We start from the raw sequence: 14,211 nt of genomic DNA on the forward strand, positions 1-14,211 counted from the left end.
CACAACCCAGTATGTAGGACTTGATCTTGCAAATGCTTTTCATAAAAATGCACCTGCTTATGTGAATGTGGACTGCAGAGCTAGATTCATTATTTGAAGGTCTGTGCTTCAGTAAGTGTTTAAAAGTGATGGCACGTGCACCCCACCTGCTTCCACATGCCCAGTCCTACCTACCTACCAATTTCTTGGCAAGGTAATAGGGACACAGAGCAAACCACTCTGCACTTCAGGCTTCCTATGTTCAGTTCCCCCAAGAGTAGCTCTTGTCCTGGAGCAGGTTTTGCCAAAGTGCAGAATACAATTAGTAGTGATATAGGATAGCCTTTTTAAGGCTCAAGAGATGACCAGCTGTTGCTTGCTGGCATTTGGGAGCTGTTTGAAATGCTGTTCTAAGTTTCCATGTACCCCTTTTTTCCCCCTCAAGGCATGATGGACCTCAATCTCTTACTCAGTGAACTTGCCCAGAGAGAGAACCTGACCGGCCTTGGCAGAGAACTTCTCCAAGACGTCCTGAGGTACCTCCACCACATTGGACTGATCATATGGTATGAGGAAGTCAAGCAGATGGAAAGCATGGTCTTCCTCCGGCCAGCCTTTCTGATAACCATGTTCAAGGTGAGCAGTGGGGATCAATGGGACTCTCCCTCCATGCCAGGCTGTTACTCTGAGAACTGGCCTTGTGCATGGACAGTGGCATACAGTAAAACACACAAGGTCCTTATGGAGTGAAGAAACCTTGAGGATAATAATTTAACTCTTGGGATACATCTTGTCAGTATGTCAACATTGCAGCCACTGCTGCTATTAAAGCACTAGCTTTAAACTAGCTAGTTTGGGTACCACCTGTAGTATGTGGAGCTTGGCATGGGCTGCAAAAACCCACTTAAGTATTTACTCATCTTTTTGGGTGTGTTTTCAGCCTGTGCTGAGTTCTGTAGTGCTGTGGGCTACACTGCCAAGAAGTTGAGATCTATCTTGGGTGTACGGTGAACTCTGACCTTCGGTGACTGCAGCATAGATGCGTCTCAATTTACCTCAGAGGCTTGCCTCGGAAATCTTGCACTTATGCAGCATGTAAGCAGGCTGTCTCAAAGTGCATAAAGGACTGTTTGCAAAGTATGAGGGTCAGGTGGGAGAGGTCAGTACTATTCCCATTTTATGGACAGGAAAAGCAGAAGCAAAATGACTTTTCCAGGTATGTGCTGTAACCAGTGTCACAGCCGGGAATTAAATTTCAGTCTCCTGCTCTAAGCATTGTGAGGTGGACACCAGTCTACTAGGAATTAGACTGAGTGTGCCAATGTCTCTTCATACAGCCAGGAGATATGGATAGCTTTCAGCCACTACTGATCTGTCTGGACAGCCATCTACAGCTTCTTGGAGCCATCTGATAAATGGACCTATATATATCATAGGCTTAAATGAATTCCTAGGGCTAGGATCCCCTCTCAACTTTCTTTTAATATCCTTTGTACAACCTCAGTCCAACCTTGGTCAAGCCCTTGTTTCCATCTTACTAGTGCAGGCTTGGTAGATATGGCTCTGTTTCCTGGGAGAAGCTGGGTGTCAGCTGGGATGGAGGTAGTTGTGGGGAGGAGGATGCCAGGAGGAAAGGATGGCCCAGCGTACAGGTTTCTGGTCTGAGACTTGGGGAGAGATGGATTCAATTCCTTACTTCTCCACAGACACCTGGTTTGAGCTTGAGCAAGTTGCTGTCTGTTCTGTCCCTCAGGTTCCCATGTGTAGAAGTGGGATGAGAGTGCTTTCACCTGCCTCATGGGGGTGGTGGAGATTTGTTTCCAAACCTCACCCAATTATGAATGAATCCACAGGGATGGGGTGGGGGGTGCATAGAATTATGGAAGAGGCAATTATGCGCAAGTGGCAGCTGCTGTGATGGCTCAAGCACCAAGGAATTAATTTCTTTCCCGTCCAGATCCTTGTTAGGTATCACCTTGTGCAGCAGCTAGAGAGCATCTCGGTGGACACACTGGTGGGGGAACACGCAACCATCAGGGACCAATCCAACTGGGTATGGACATTCAAGTCAAAGGCTATGCTGTGCCAGCAGGCCATGCGTGCCTTAGTCAAGCACCAGCTCCCCTTGGAAGGGATGGAGGATGTCTTTGAGGAGATGATGGGGCGCAAGTCCCAGAAAGGGAAGCTGTTCAGCCTCCTGGAGCACTTTGAGATCTGCCTGGAGGTGAGGAACACCGAGAAGCTCAACCCAGCAGCCAGGGAGTTTGTGCCTGGGAAGCCGTGGGAAGTGACACAGGGCCACAGTGAGGCCTGTTACTTGTTTCCTATGTATCTCAACCACAGCAAGGACGTTTCTGAGGTGTGGGGAGGAGATCATGCAGAAGATCTCCACCTACGGGCCTACTTCTCACCTGAAGTCCCAGAGAGCTTTTTCCAAAGGTAAGGAGTGGCTCTTCATGATGGACATGTGCCGTGGCCTGTCTGCCTATCCTGAAGTGCAAGTCTCTCAGGGCTATGGTCATGCCTTCTTGACTGTCTGGGAGTAAAGACTGAATTAGCATGACTAAAAGCAAAAGCCATTCACCATAACCGAAAGGAAGGTTGCTCTTGGAGTTAACACTAGACCGGCACTTGAGAGATTGGGGTTCACTTCCCAACTGTGCCATGAACTCTGGGCAACCCTAGATAAATTGTTTAATCTCTGGGTGCCTCTGTTTTCTGTCTGTAAAATGTCTGTTGTCTATTTGGGGTTGGTTTGTAGCAGGAACTCTACCTACTGAGCATGCTGGTGTGTCTCGGCTGTGGGGTGTAGGTGCTATTGTAACACAGGTGATCAGTAATGGGGAATGTGATCAGTTCAGTAGCTCAGAGAGTCAGTTGCTATGATTTCTGTTCATCACCGTGTAGGTAAATTGTTGCTTGTTTTGGGGACCTCATGATGGCCTTGTTTTTTCCTGAATCTATGCAATGCCTTTGGCCAGTATGGGGAGTTCTGTCATGGGATCCTGGTTTTCTGGAGCACAGGTCTCCCATCTTCCTAGTTCTGCTAAGCTGGCTATTAATGCTCAGGAGAGCAAAGAAAAAAGCAACGATAGGGAAGTAGTATGGGATGAAGTGCAATAAGCACATTAAATCCTTAGAGGCAGAAGCAAGGTTAGGAGCCCTTCGCTTCTAGCATGTTGACCCATATCCAGTCCATGTAGGTAGCAGCTATTACCTTTTTTCACATGAATTCCCCCCTATCTCCCCTCCCCACAACACCTGCCCTCAATTTACCTACATCAGAAGTTTTGGCCAATTCCCAATTTGTAGATGTGCCCATCATAAATCCCACCTCCATGGCTAGTGCTTTAAGAGCAGGCACAAGTACTAGCAGATGATCACAGAGTGCTATGGGTTGAAGGCTGGACTCCCCTTGCAACCAAAGGAGGTGCACCCTTCCAGTCAGGGCTGGGTTTGAGACTCAGTGGGGTGACGTTGGGATGCTTCCTTGCCTCTACCTGATCTGTGGTTAGAGGACTTGGGTATCCTCAGAGGCTGAGCCTGCACTTAAATGTCTTTTTAAGAAAAATCAAGTGCAATAGAGGAAAGTAGGATGCAAGAAGAAACCTGAAAGATGGGACAAACTCTGGTAAACCTACTAGTAAACTTATTGCCTTTCACAAAGGGTTGTCATTGACTGAGTGATGTCCCTTGGAGAACCTGGTTCTCACAGGAGCCATCCTCTTGATCCTGATGGCTGTGATTTGCACATTTAGCACAGTGAAACAACAAATCCAGAAGCTTGGCCATCTGCCTAGTGCCTGCTTACTACAGAGGCTAGTGCTGAAGGCTGTGGAGTCAACAATGCAGGGAAATGCTGAGCTCCTGCACCGCAGTCGAGTTTGTCCTCTGAAAGATTGCTTATCTCCAAACCTTTGTGGACAAAAAGATACATCCCATTGTAAAATGAGGCTCCTCTTGTCAGGGGTGTCTTGGAGCTGGAGTCTTCCCATTGTAAGCTTCACCCATCCAGTCAGGATATGGGATGGCTTGGTACTCTGAGGGATGTCTGATGGGCTGATAAACATTCATTTGCTTTTAGAGTATTAGAGGGCTTGCTGTTGGGGGAAGCCAGCCCCTCCTCATCTGGGAGCCCCAATGCATTTCCTTCCCCATTCCAATAAATCAGTGGCAGAAATGATCCATTCTAAAGACTATCTGTGTGCATGACACAGATTTATAACAAACAGGCACATCTTGTCTCCTTAGCTTTCAGGTGAGTGGTGTTGCCTCAAATGCATGAGAGGAGGAGGGAGAGAGACCTTAAGGTGCATGTGTGAATTTATAGTAGTAATATTGGGGTTTGTCCCTGAGACGGTTGGCTGCTTAACTTGTACTAAGCACACAGGCTGGTCAATGCAGGGGGACAGCTCTTAACTTCAGAAAGAGACTTATGATTGCTGGCTCTTCTTGGAGATAGAATAATATGACAGACAAATACACCAGCTGTGTCCATAACCCATGCTAGGTCAGCCCTACATGAGTTTGCTACAGTTGTTGGCCATGGGACTCTGCCCTTGAGCTTACTTGATAAGAGCTTATACTTTTAATATGAAAGACCCTTAATTTTTTCCCCTGTGCTTTTGTCCTAAGCAGGATTGGCAATTTGTAGAATTTAAAATGGCTTCATGATACCAAAGATGAGGGGAGGGCAGTATGTGGCAGGGTCACCATCTACAGACTAATGTCTCTGCATTTCCACTGCAGACTCATGGTGAAAGCTTGCTCCTTCTATTCCGCCCACTGGGTCGCAAAGATGATGTGCCTGCTTGTGTGCAGTGGCAAGCCTTTGTTGATCAAAGAGAACAACCAGAAGGGATACAGTTATATTGAACTCCGCTGCAGAAAGCCGGCAGAAAGGATAGGTAAGACTAGAAGCCTTATTACTGACTTCTCTGTTGAGCATGTTTCCTGGAAAGGAGGGAGGAGTTTCCATCTGCTGCTGATCAACTTAGGAAACAAGTCAGTGTGTTTGGATACTGGAGGACTTCAGTGCACGAGCAGTACATCTGTAGCACAACCCCTATGTCCTGTCCCTAGAGTTAACCAAGGATGGGTGGTGCTACACGTGCTGAAGACCCAATGGAGGTCCCCACAACACAGGGAACAGTCTGCTTCCCCAAGGCTGGCTTGGGCTGTTGAAGCAACTCTGTAATCTGGGAGAAGATCTAATTAATCAGACTTTCAGCTGAAAGGTTCACACTCAATAGATCTTAATGAAATTGGGGTCCCAACAGATTTTTTTAATGAAAAAACTGTGGACTCGGACAGAGTCCATCATAGAACTGGCTAAGATGGGTCAAAATTTCAGTGAGAAAATATTTTAGGAACTCTCAACAAGCCTGGCATAGGGACACCATAGAGTACTGTAGAATATATCCACACACTGTCCCCAGCACTGAGCTGTGCACAGACATCTGCTCGCATACACCTAACCTGGAAAGTGCCTTGGAGTGGCAGTGAAGCCAATTCTGAAGCACTCCATGGTGGTTCGCAAGTTTTGTGTTTGGCATACAAGAGTGCATCTGGTGGGGAGAGGGAGGAACAGCTCCTGGAAGGGAGTGGGTAGGCAGTGTGTGCTTGAGAGCAGCCTTCCTTGAAGAGCAGTGTAGACCTACCCTTAGTCCACAGCTGAGGCTCTTAGGTTCATCCACACTACAAGAAATAACAAATAAGAAAGAGGCACAACGTAGGCTTTGAAAACTTTTTGCTTTACCCAATTCATTTCTTGCTTCTCAAGGATGTTGGGCCTAAACCCAGTTGGCATAACTGTTTGCCTATAATCCTGCATGATCAAGCTGCAGTCAAGTGATTCCAATTCTTAGTCTTGGTCAGCCCCAGCTGGGTTACTGAGATGGTCACCAGCAGCTGGTTCTTTCCCTCTTTGTTCATCCCCAAAGAATTCCGGATTACATGGGACTTAGTCATGGCGATCGTCTCCATCATCCGGAAGCTCTCGGATGAGTGGCCTGGGCTCCATATATGCTTGAAAACACCTTGTCGCACTGCGGTGTGTCCTGCAGAGTTTGTTTGGCCGGACCTGGATGGCAAGTCCACAGTGTACGTACACTCTGTAACTTGATAATTTTTGGTAACCCTGTCTTCCTTGCGAAGTGGATGTTGGGATCCAAGAGGTCTCTGAGCATCTTCACATGGCAAAAGGCAATGGTCTGTTTTTTAAAAACAGCAGGTGAAACTGGTTATAAATATTCAGTTTGATGATACGTGTTGTCACCTGAGTATCCCAAGACAAGTTATAAAGGTGAAAGCCCTTGCTCCATTTTGAGGCAGATCATAGCCAACTTTACAGATGAAGGATGTTGGCCTTCACCCCTCTCAGATCATGTTGCCCAGGTTTTGATGCCTAACATTAGGTGTTAGCCTTCCCTTTCTAGAAACTCCTCAAGCCCCTCTATAGGCTTATTGGCTTCACTGGGGAGCTCTGAGTACTTCTGAAAAGCTACACATTTTGCTCAGGTACCCAGCTATGGCTCATCGTTGGGATTTGTGAAAATCAGGGGTGACTTTGCTGGGAATAGAAGGTAGCCCTTTGAAAAACAGCACCTTAAATATGGGTCTGTAAATGGTGGGCCTTCTTTAGGTGGCTTTGGTACATTCCCTCTTCTGTACTACCACCAGCTCATATTTTGATATGATAAGAGGGAACATGCAGAGGCTCATGTCAAACACTTGGCTTACAGGTATGCAACCTTTGTGTTAAGTGATTTGGCAGAGGTCATTCGGGAGGTCTATGGCAGGGCTGGGAATGAATCCTGTTAGACGCCCTAGTGCCAGCACATTGGTAATGTTTGCTCTTATAGGTTTTCTCTGTAATACTTCAGAAAGCACAATCTGGCAAAAAAAAACTTTGATTCCATATTGAGTAGACTTTTCAGGGCTGGAAAGGTGTGTTGTGAGGTTTTGTCTACTGTAGTCTTTCGTCTGTCTTTAAAGGACCAAGGAGGACATTAAAACTTGTGGAACATGTAGCCATCAGTTTCGGACAGAGCTGCTTTTACCCAAAGGTAAGATGCCAGCTGGCTGCAGCATCCTGCCAGAGAAGGAGAGAGAATGAACAAATGAATGACCTCCTGCATGCCCCTGGGCACATCATTCACTCATCTCAGTGCTGCATTGCCTCATCTGTTCATCAGGGATGCTAAGGCAAAGTCAGATCCAGGTGGGGTTTGAGATTTTTCGGGGCAGAGACTGTGACACTGCTGATCTCAGTTGGGGGCAAATAATGCTGATAAGCATATCCAAACTAGGATGTCAGAGCTGGGACATCTGAATTCTTACCCACTTCTGTCCCAACTCAGATTAATCTCACCTGGTACAGATAAGCATGCATATGAAGGCAGAAAGGGGTGGGTGATGTGGTGCCCTCTAGCTCAACCCTAATAAACAGGTTCCTTGTTTCTAGTGTTTGTTTCTAACAAAGCACAAATTTTCCTAAGAATCTTTTGCAGCCATTCTCTGTTTTTAGGTATCAACACTGGGCCCCACTTGGCTTAACTGTGTCCCTGCTTAATCGCTGATATGCTTTGGGGACAGATGCACAGCTGGGGTCAACAGTCATTGCTCCATCCAGGTGAAGAGAGTGCTGACAACTCATGCCAGCTGCCATTCTGCCCCCATCCTGAGTGGCTTCGTATATTGGCCAAGTACATCCCTCCCCTACTTCATACTGGCAGTGGGTGAGGGATGTATGTAGGGAAGTAGATTCCACTATGGCAGAGTAACCATGGGGGTCTTTCAGCCTATGTACTGCTGGGGTAGACTGATACCTCTCTGTCTTCCCTTTCAGTTTTGAGTGACGTGGAAGCTCCCCCTGCTCAGCCTGCTGCCCACTACTATGTCACGAGCTATGGAACGACAACCTTTGGCCCCAGCAATGTCCACGTCAGTCGCCAGGTAATGTGGCTGCAGTTTGGTGTGGGGTGCCCTGCTCCTTGGGTTTTGGCTTCCGTTGTTTTTGTGCTTTGGGTACCTACTTAATGCAACCTGATACAGCTCCTGGTGTATCCCCAGTGAAATGGATGATGATCTGGTAGTTAAGGCCCTGGTCTAGGACTTGGATTCCTTGCCTGACCTGAGGCAAGTTGCTGAGACCTACATCGCTTGAGGTGTTCAGACTCTTTATTGGGAGCAGGGCCTGTAATGGTCTTTACAAGACTTCAGCCTTGGTCTCTGCTGAGTTCTCCGTCTGGAATATGGAGTGAATAGCACTTTTCTGCCTTCCAGGAACGCTGAACTGGGTTAACACTCGTGATGCACTTGGATGACAAAGGATAGGCTAAGTCTTCCCAGTGATTTTAATGGGAGTTAGGTCAGGTCATTAAATAGAAAAGTCCCTTTCTGCCTGGCCTCCCTTTCCCTGCCCAAGTTCTGTAAAATGCCCATTTTAGCCTATAGGTCAAACACCCCAATACATGTTTTAAGCCTCATGTGGACTGTTAAATTGGCCTAGCTCGGCCTGCACAGTACAGGCTGAAGAATTTAATTTGGGGTGCCAGCTGTCAAACATCTCTGTGGCCTCTCTATATTTATATAATCCTTACTGATTTAAAGAATATACTCTGGCACTCTTCTATATAAGTATCTCAGTGCTATTCCTAGATGCAAGCATCTTGATTAGGTTTAAAAAATATTAAAGGGAGAGTTAAGCACCTAAATTCTCTAGTGGGTTATGAAAATCTCACTCTTCATGTATCTAAAAAAGCCTTGAAGCCTGGGCTTTTTTAGATGCTTTTAAAAATAATGGTAGACCCATAAGTTTGTGCCCTTGGAAGCCATTCCTCATAAACCCTCTCAGGAAGTCGTCATCCCTCATGGGGAACCACGTGTGTGTGTGTGTGTGTGTGATGTGTTTACAGGGGAATCATGCTCCAAGAACTTACTGCTGCACATAGATGCCTGTGACTTGGGTCTTGTCTACGTCACAGAGTAGCTGGCATAGCTATGTTGTGGGGTGTGAAAGCATCATGCCCTGGAGTTGATGCATCTAGGCCAGCAAAGCTCCTGATTGTGGACACAGCTCTGACAGGAACCTGGTTCTTCCTCTTGGGGGAACTGGCATGGCAGCACCAGCTGAAAAATGACTTGCATTGGTAGAGCTGCATCAACATGAGGGAGCATGCCTGCCATAATGTAAACGTTGCCTCTGGTGGCGCTTTGAAGTGGCTAAACCCTGGAGCAACAGCGTTCTACAAATGGTATTTTGGATGGCTGTGCTCCCAGCATGTGGTAACCACCCTGCTGGGTAGAGGCTACCACAGCCCAGGGGAGTTAATGGAGGCCGGCACCACAAAGCAATGCAGCACCTTTCTCCACCCTTGCTGTGGGGCTGGTGGTCTGACAAGTTGGTGGCTCTTACTGCTCCAGAGCCCCACCCCACAGCTTACCTACCAGACCCAAATAGCCCTCAACTTTTGGGGCTTGTTAAGATTCAGGTCAGTGCTCTGCTGCTTGTCTGCTTTTTTAGCCACTGAAGATGAAACTGCAGTTACTTACTCTTTTTCTTATTTCAGAACATCTTGGATGAATAATTGGGCCAGCCAAGGAAAGACTGCATGGGGAGAAGACTGCCCTGTAGTCAAAGCCCTTGGTTCATTCGGGACCATGTCTCATGCACCTTGTTCTGCAAGATGTCTGCCTGTTTAAAGTGCATGTCAAAGCTGATTTTGCAATAAACACTTTCCACCCATAGCAGGATTACAGACATGTCATTTTATTTACACAAACGCATGGAAAAAATGCACATGTTTAGCTATGCTGTCAATATGGCAGAAAAAGCAATGCTAAAATAATTCCCCCCCCATGTCAGCAGCTGATGTACAGGAGAGGTTTGCTCTATGCAGAATAGATACAAGGTGGGGGAAAAAACCCCTCAGGTATAAATTAAAACTATGTACAAAAACTAGCACACCAAGTGTGCTATTGCAATGATTCTCCCTCATTAGACATCATCAACAGGCTGTCAAATGTGTGATGCCTTCAGCATCGTATGATGGATCCAAAGCCAAGAGAGTCCCTTGAAATGGTTTATGCTGGACTTTGGATTGAGGCCATGTTTCTTCAATTGATTCCTGATGTTCACTATTGTCCCCCTCAGAGAGAGCCATGAGTTCTAGGTCTGCCAACTTGATGCTGGTCTTTTTTTTTCCTTGAGACCCAATTCTGATGTCAGTTAGCAGCTGAGACTACTCAGACTCATGCAGAATCTGGACTAGGCCTTCAGTGACTATTAGCCACTTCCTGATTAACATCATCAAAGGCCACTTCCGTAGATAATATAAGCCTCCCTTGATCTCCATGGGGCTATGTCAGTTGGAACCAGTTGAAGAAGGCCTTTTATTCAAGTGTATGGGAGAAAGCAATAACTAAAACAAATTTATAAAAGTACAGTACCAAACTTTGTATTTATAACACAATATTGATTTAGCACCTCATGGTGTAGTGCAGATGCTGAGCCATGGGGTCTGATGGCCTCGCCACAAAAAAGCTGGTGCTTTTAGTGTCCTTGTATTTCTTCCAGTCCCTGGCCCAGATCTTAACAGAAGGATAATAGAGGTGTAACTCATACTCCAAATTGGGTACAAAAAAGAAACTCCCTCTGTTTAGGATATTGAAGGTGCTCAAGTAATTTAGGTGCTTTCTAACTAGATAGCTTACAAAGTGAATTTAGCTAAATAGACCCTGCTGCTTCACATCAAACCATGCTGGCATTTCATGCTGACAGCTAACAGCCTGTCCCCACTACAGACTAAAATACAGCAGTCTCCGCTGCACAGTTCATGTCCGTATAGATGGTTGTCAACAACCATGTAGTTGCACTGAGATTTGACAATCCCACAGCCCCTCTCTGTGCAAAAAATGAGTTTCTAAACCATGTTTGCAGTAGGGAGACTGTTTTACCTCCCATCTCTGCAAATAAGGACAACATTGCTTTGCACCAGAGTAGAAATTCTGCACCAGAGTAGAAGAGCTCCTCGTGCTGGACTGATGCAAACGTGGCTGTGCAATGTGGCCTGTATGGACAGGTTAACACTAATATGCATGGAGTTGAGGCAGGATCTGCAATATAGCTAGGGCCTTTTGTTCAGATAGAAAAAATTGCTGTAGAACATATTTGGAACAGGGACACCAGTGACTGTGGGGTCTAGACTTGCTTATATCTGTTACCTACAGCCATTGCAAACCTCCCAAGCCAAATTCAGAGGACCTGGAGTGTCACTGGCTGCCTCTCTCACTAAATCTCTCTAGATTATTAATAGAGTTACAACCCATCAGGGTGAAAACTACCTGCAGCTTAGGTAAGCAGTCATCTCCCAATAAAAGCATTGGCTGGGCTGCAGGGACTGGAAGGACCACATGGCTGTATCGTGTCATGAAATAGGACATCATCAAAAAAACCTGAAACGACCCATTAAACATTTGAGTCGTGAATACCCGCTCCTAGAAGATCCTCCGCCCAGAGACAGAAGAGCTGCTGCTTTTCCAGAAGAGTTGATGCATGTGGCCAATGAGGTAAGAAGCTGCTGTCAACCTTGCTCAGCTCACCTGTTCCTCTCCCACTTTCCCCTGTAGCTGTCCCTTTCCATCTCTTCTTCCTACTTTTGAGGCAAGCAGCCCAATTTCCAAGGTGCTTTGCAAGCTTTAGGGCTAATTGTTTTTCCATTTGTCATGGACTCTAAACAGATCAGATTCTCTCCCCACCCCAGGAGCTTTTTTGTATTCCTAACTGGAACAAGATGGGTAACAGCAGCAGTTGGTGTAGAAATGGGATCCATTCCTAGCCAGCTGGAAAAGAGCAGCTCTGGTGTCCCAGTCAGACAAGAGGAAGGCTGAGGCCAATAGCTCAGGGGCTGAGCTAAGACCTCTAGCCCATTAAGGAATGTACAGGAATATAAAGGAAGGGACAGCACAGCTCTCAAGCCAGAGGCTTCTGACCATGCAGATATGGGTCCCTTAATTCAACCACTGAACAGAAACCCAGAAGCTATTCCGGTTTGCTAGTTGTTTTGTGTGCCAGCTTGAACCCTCAAAAAGGCCTGGCTTCAAAGAGGCAGATATACAACCTTTCTGGAAAATCAGTTGCCTCCAACAGAGGCCCAAGCTGGCCCCCTCCTTCCCAGAAGGATCCCTTAGGAAAGCCCTGCATACCTTGTGGTGCAATGCAAAGGCCTGTGTTAACAAAAGGAAGCTAAACAAAACCAAGATTTACTTGTACAACCTAAACAGTAAAGAGAATTTAAAAAGCTACATGGAGGCCTGTTTTATAAAAAAAAATATGCTCTTCATTCTTGACATACTGCCAAAACGGGCAGCTGAAATCCTGACCTTTATAGCCATAGATAGCAACCTACCCGCCTCTCCCTCCCTCCAATTAAAAGCAATAAGGTCAAGATTTCATTCACTATTTCAAGGTCTCTTGGTATGTAGTTTTGGGAAGACCTGCTTCCCCCCATTTCTAACCCCTCCCCACTTTTTTTTTTAAATGCACTTGGGTCATCAAAGGATGTGATTTTTCTAAAGGCTGGGCTAGAAAAATTAACAGATATAAGACTGACTCTCTTCTATTAAGAGAGCTGAAGTGATCCAGGCTCCTTTAATGAGAAAAGAGGAAGCAAGACCTTAGTGAGCAATCATGTGTCATAGTTACACATGCATGACTGTTCTACAGCGGCTGAGCCCACTGATCTCAACTGCATCATTCATTTATTACAGGACCTCACCTCATCTAGCCCATGTTTCCAGATGGGATCCTAAAGCCCCACACCAATAGCAGGGAGGTGGGGTGGAGTATTTTCAAATGTAGTCCAGTCACGCAGAGGCTCAGGCATGGAATGAGAGCAGCTGTTACTCGCCCCCCAGAAGGCACTTTAGGAGGAGAGGGGGCTCACTCGATTTGCATGCTGAATTGCTCGAGGAAGGCATACAGGCTGTTGAAAGAGGTGGACATTTGCAGGCTCAGGTTCCCACTGTTCAGGGATGAGGTGCCTTCTCTCAGCACCATCTCATGGAGATTCTCGCAGAACTTAGGCACCAGCTGCAAAGAGACCCAACCCCCGACCCAAGATATGAACACTGATGTCAAACTCTCGGGAGGTAAGGAACACAGTGGTCACAGTTTACTCATTTTCTCTCTTGGATGAACTACTTAAGAATTCCCTTGAGAGCCTCTCTCTGTTCCCATGTACCAAAGAGTGACAGATGTGCTCACTCTGTAACTCCCAGAGAGAAGGAAGCAAGACCTGGGAGAACGCAAGTGGGACAGGTCTTTCACCATACGTTTGAGGACAACCCTTTCACCAACCCTCTGCAGGCTGGACTCAGCTTTGCACAGGTTGTCCTCAAATGCACCCTGACTGCAAGAGCCCCTGTCCACTGTGGGACTTTTCAAGGGTATCTGATAGTTACAGCAAAGCCATACCCGATCTCTGCCTGACTGACTCCTCTGTCCTCCTATTTTATACCAGTATCCAGCACCCCTTTGGGGGCAGGCACTGGAAGTGGGGACCCACCCACCAGCTACTGCTGTTCCCACCAGAGCCTGGCACTCCATGCAGCTGCTCCCACAATCCCCAGCTAGAGTGAGGCAGGAGCAGCCCTGGTGTCCTCCCATTTCCATCACCTAATCCCTGCCTGGTCCTACTGGGTATCAAATAATAGAATTCATCATAAGATGTCGAGTGGGTAAGGTAACTAGTAGGGTGAAAGTGCTAGACTTTAGGAAAGCTGATTTCAATGAACTCAGGCGATTAGTCAAGGACGCACTGCAGAGTAGGAGTTTTGAAGAGATGGGAGCCCAGGAAGGGTGGCTGTGCCTTAAGGAAATGATCCTTCCAGCACATACGGAGACAATGCCGATGCGAGGAAAAAGACGGAAAGGGGCCAGGAGGCTTCCCAGGCTGACCAGAGAAATCCAGGGCAGCCTGCGAACTAAAAGGGGAGCATATAGAAAGTGGAAACGGGGAGAGATTACCAAAGAGGAGTATACCTCCTCTGCTCGCACTTGTAGGGAGGCAGTTAGACGGGCCAAAGCTACCACGGAGCTGAGGATGGCATCCCAAGTAAAGGATAACAAAAAATTGTTTTTTAGATATATAGGGAGTAAAAGGAAGGCCCAGGGAGGAATAGGACCCCTGCTAAGTGGGCAGAAGCAATTGGTGACGGACAGGGGGGACA

At 46.8% G+C, this 14,211-nt stretch overlaps 2 protein-coding genes across 5 annotated transcripts in view; one reads left to right on the forward strand and one right to left on the reverse strand.

Moving 5' to 3' along the window:
• LOC102382299 (malignant fibrous histiocytoma-amplified sequence 1 homolog) overlaps window positions 1-12,022 on the forward strand; it is a 23,099-nt gene extending 11,077 nt beyond the window's left edge. For 2 of the 4 annotated variants that reach the window (XM_014517777.2, XM_025198546.1), the window contains 7 exons: window positions 425-615; window positions 1,937-2,418; window positions 4,729-4,886; window positions 5,922-6,081; window positions 6,976-7,046; window positions 7,829-7,935; window positions 9,552-12,022. In XM_014517777.2, the coding sequence (XP_014373263.2) occupies window positions 425-615; window positions 1,937-2,418; window positions 4,729-4,886; window positions 5,922-6,081; window positions 6,976-7,046; window positions 7,829-7,935; window positions 9,552-9,569 (1,187 nt within the window). In that variant the 3' untranslated portion in view covers window positions 9,570-12,022. Of the gene's footprint in view, window positions 1-424; window positions 616-1,936; window positions 2,419-4,728; window positions 4,887-5,921; window positions 6,082-6,975; window positions 7,202-7,828; window positions 7,936-9,551 lie in introns of all 4 variants that reach the window. The other 2 variants (XR_003092967.1, XR_003092968.1) reach the window with 2 other exon arrangements.
• Window positions 6,218-14,211, reverse strand: part of IRF7 (interferon regulatory factor 7) — a 27,371-nt gene continuing 19,377 nt past the window's right edge. The window contains exons 12-13 of the mRNA XM_006019218.3: window positions 12,759-13,072; window positions 6,218-7,072 (exon numbers count right to left, since the gene is read on the reverse strand). Of these exons, the coding sequence (XP_006019280.1) occupies window positions 12,923-13,072 (150 nt within the window). The 3' untranslated portion in view covers window positions 6,218-7,072; window positions 12,759-12,922. The remainder of the gene's footprint in view (window positions 7,073-12,758; window positions 13,073-14,211) is intronic.

This window comes from Alligator sinensis, unplaced genomic scaffold, assembly GCF_000455745.1.
Source record: "Alligator sinensis unplaced genomic scaffold, ASM45574v1 scaffold907_1, whole genome shotgun sequence".
Lineage (NCBI taxonomy): Eukaryota > Metazoa > Chordata > Crocodylia > Alligatoridae > Alligator > Alligator sinensis.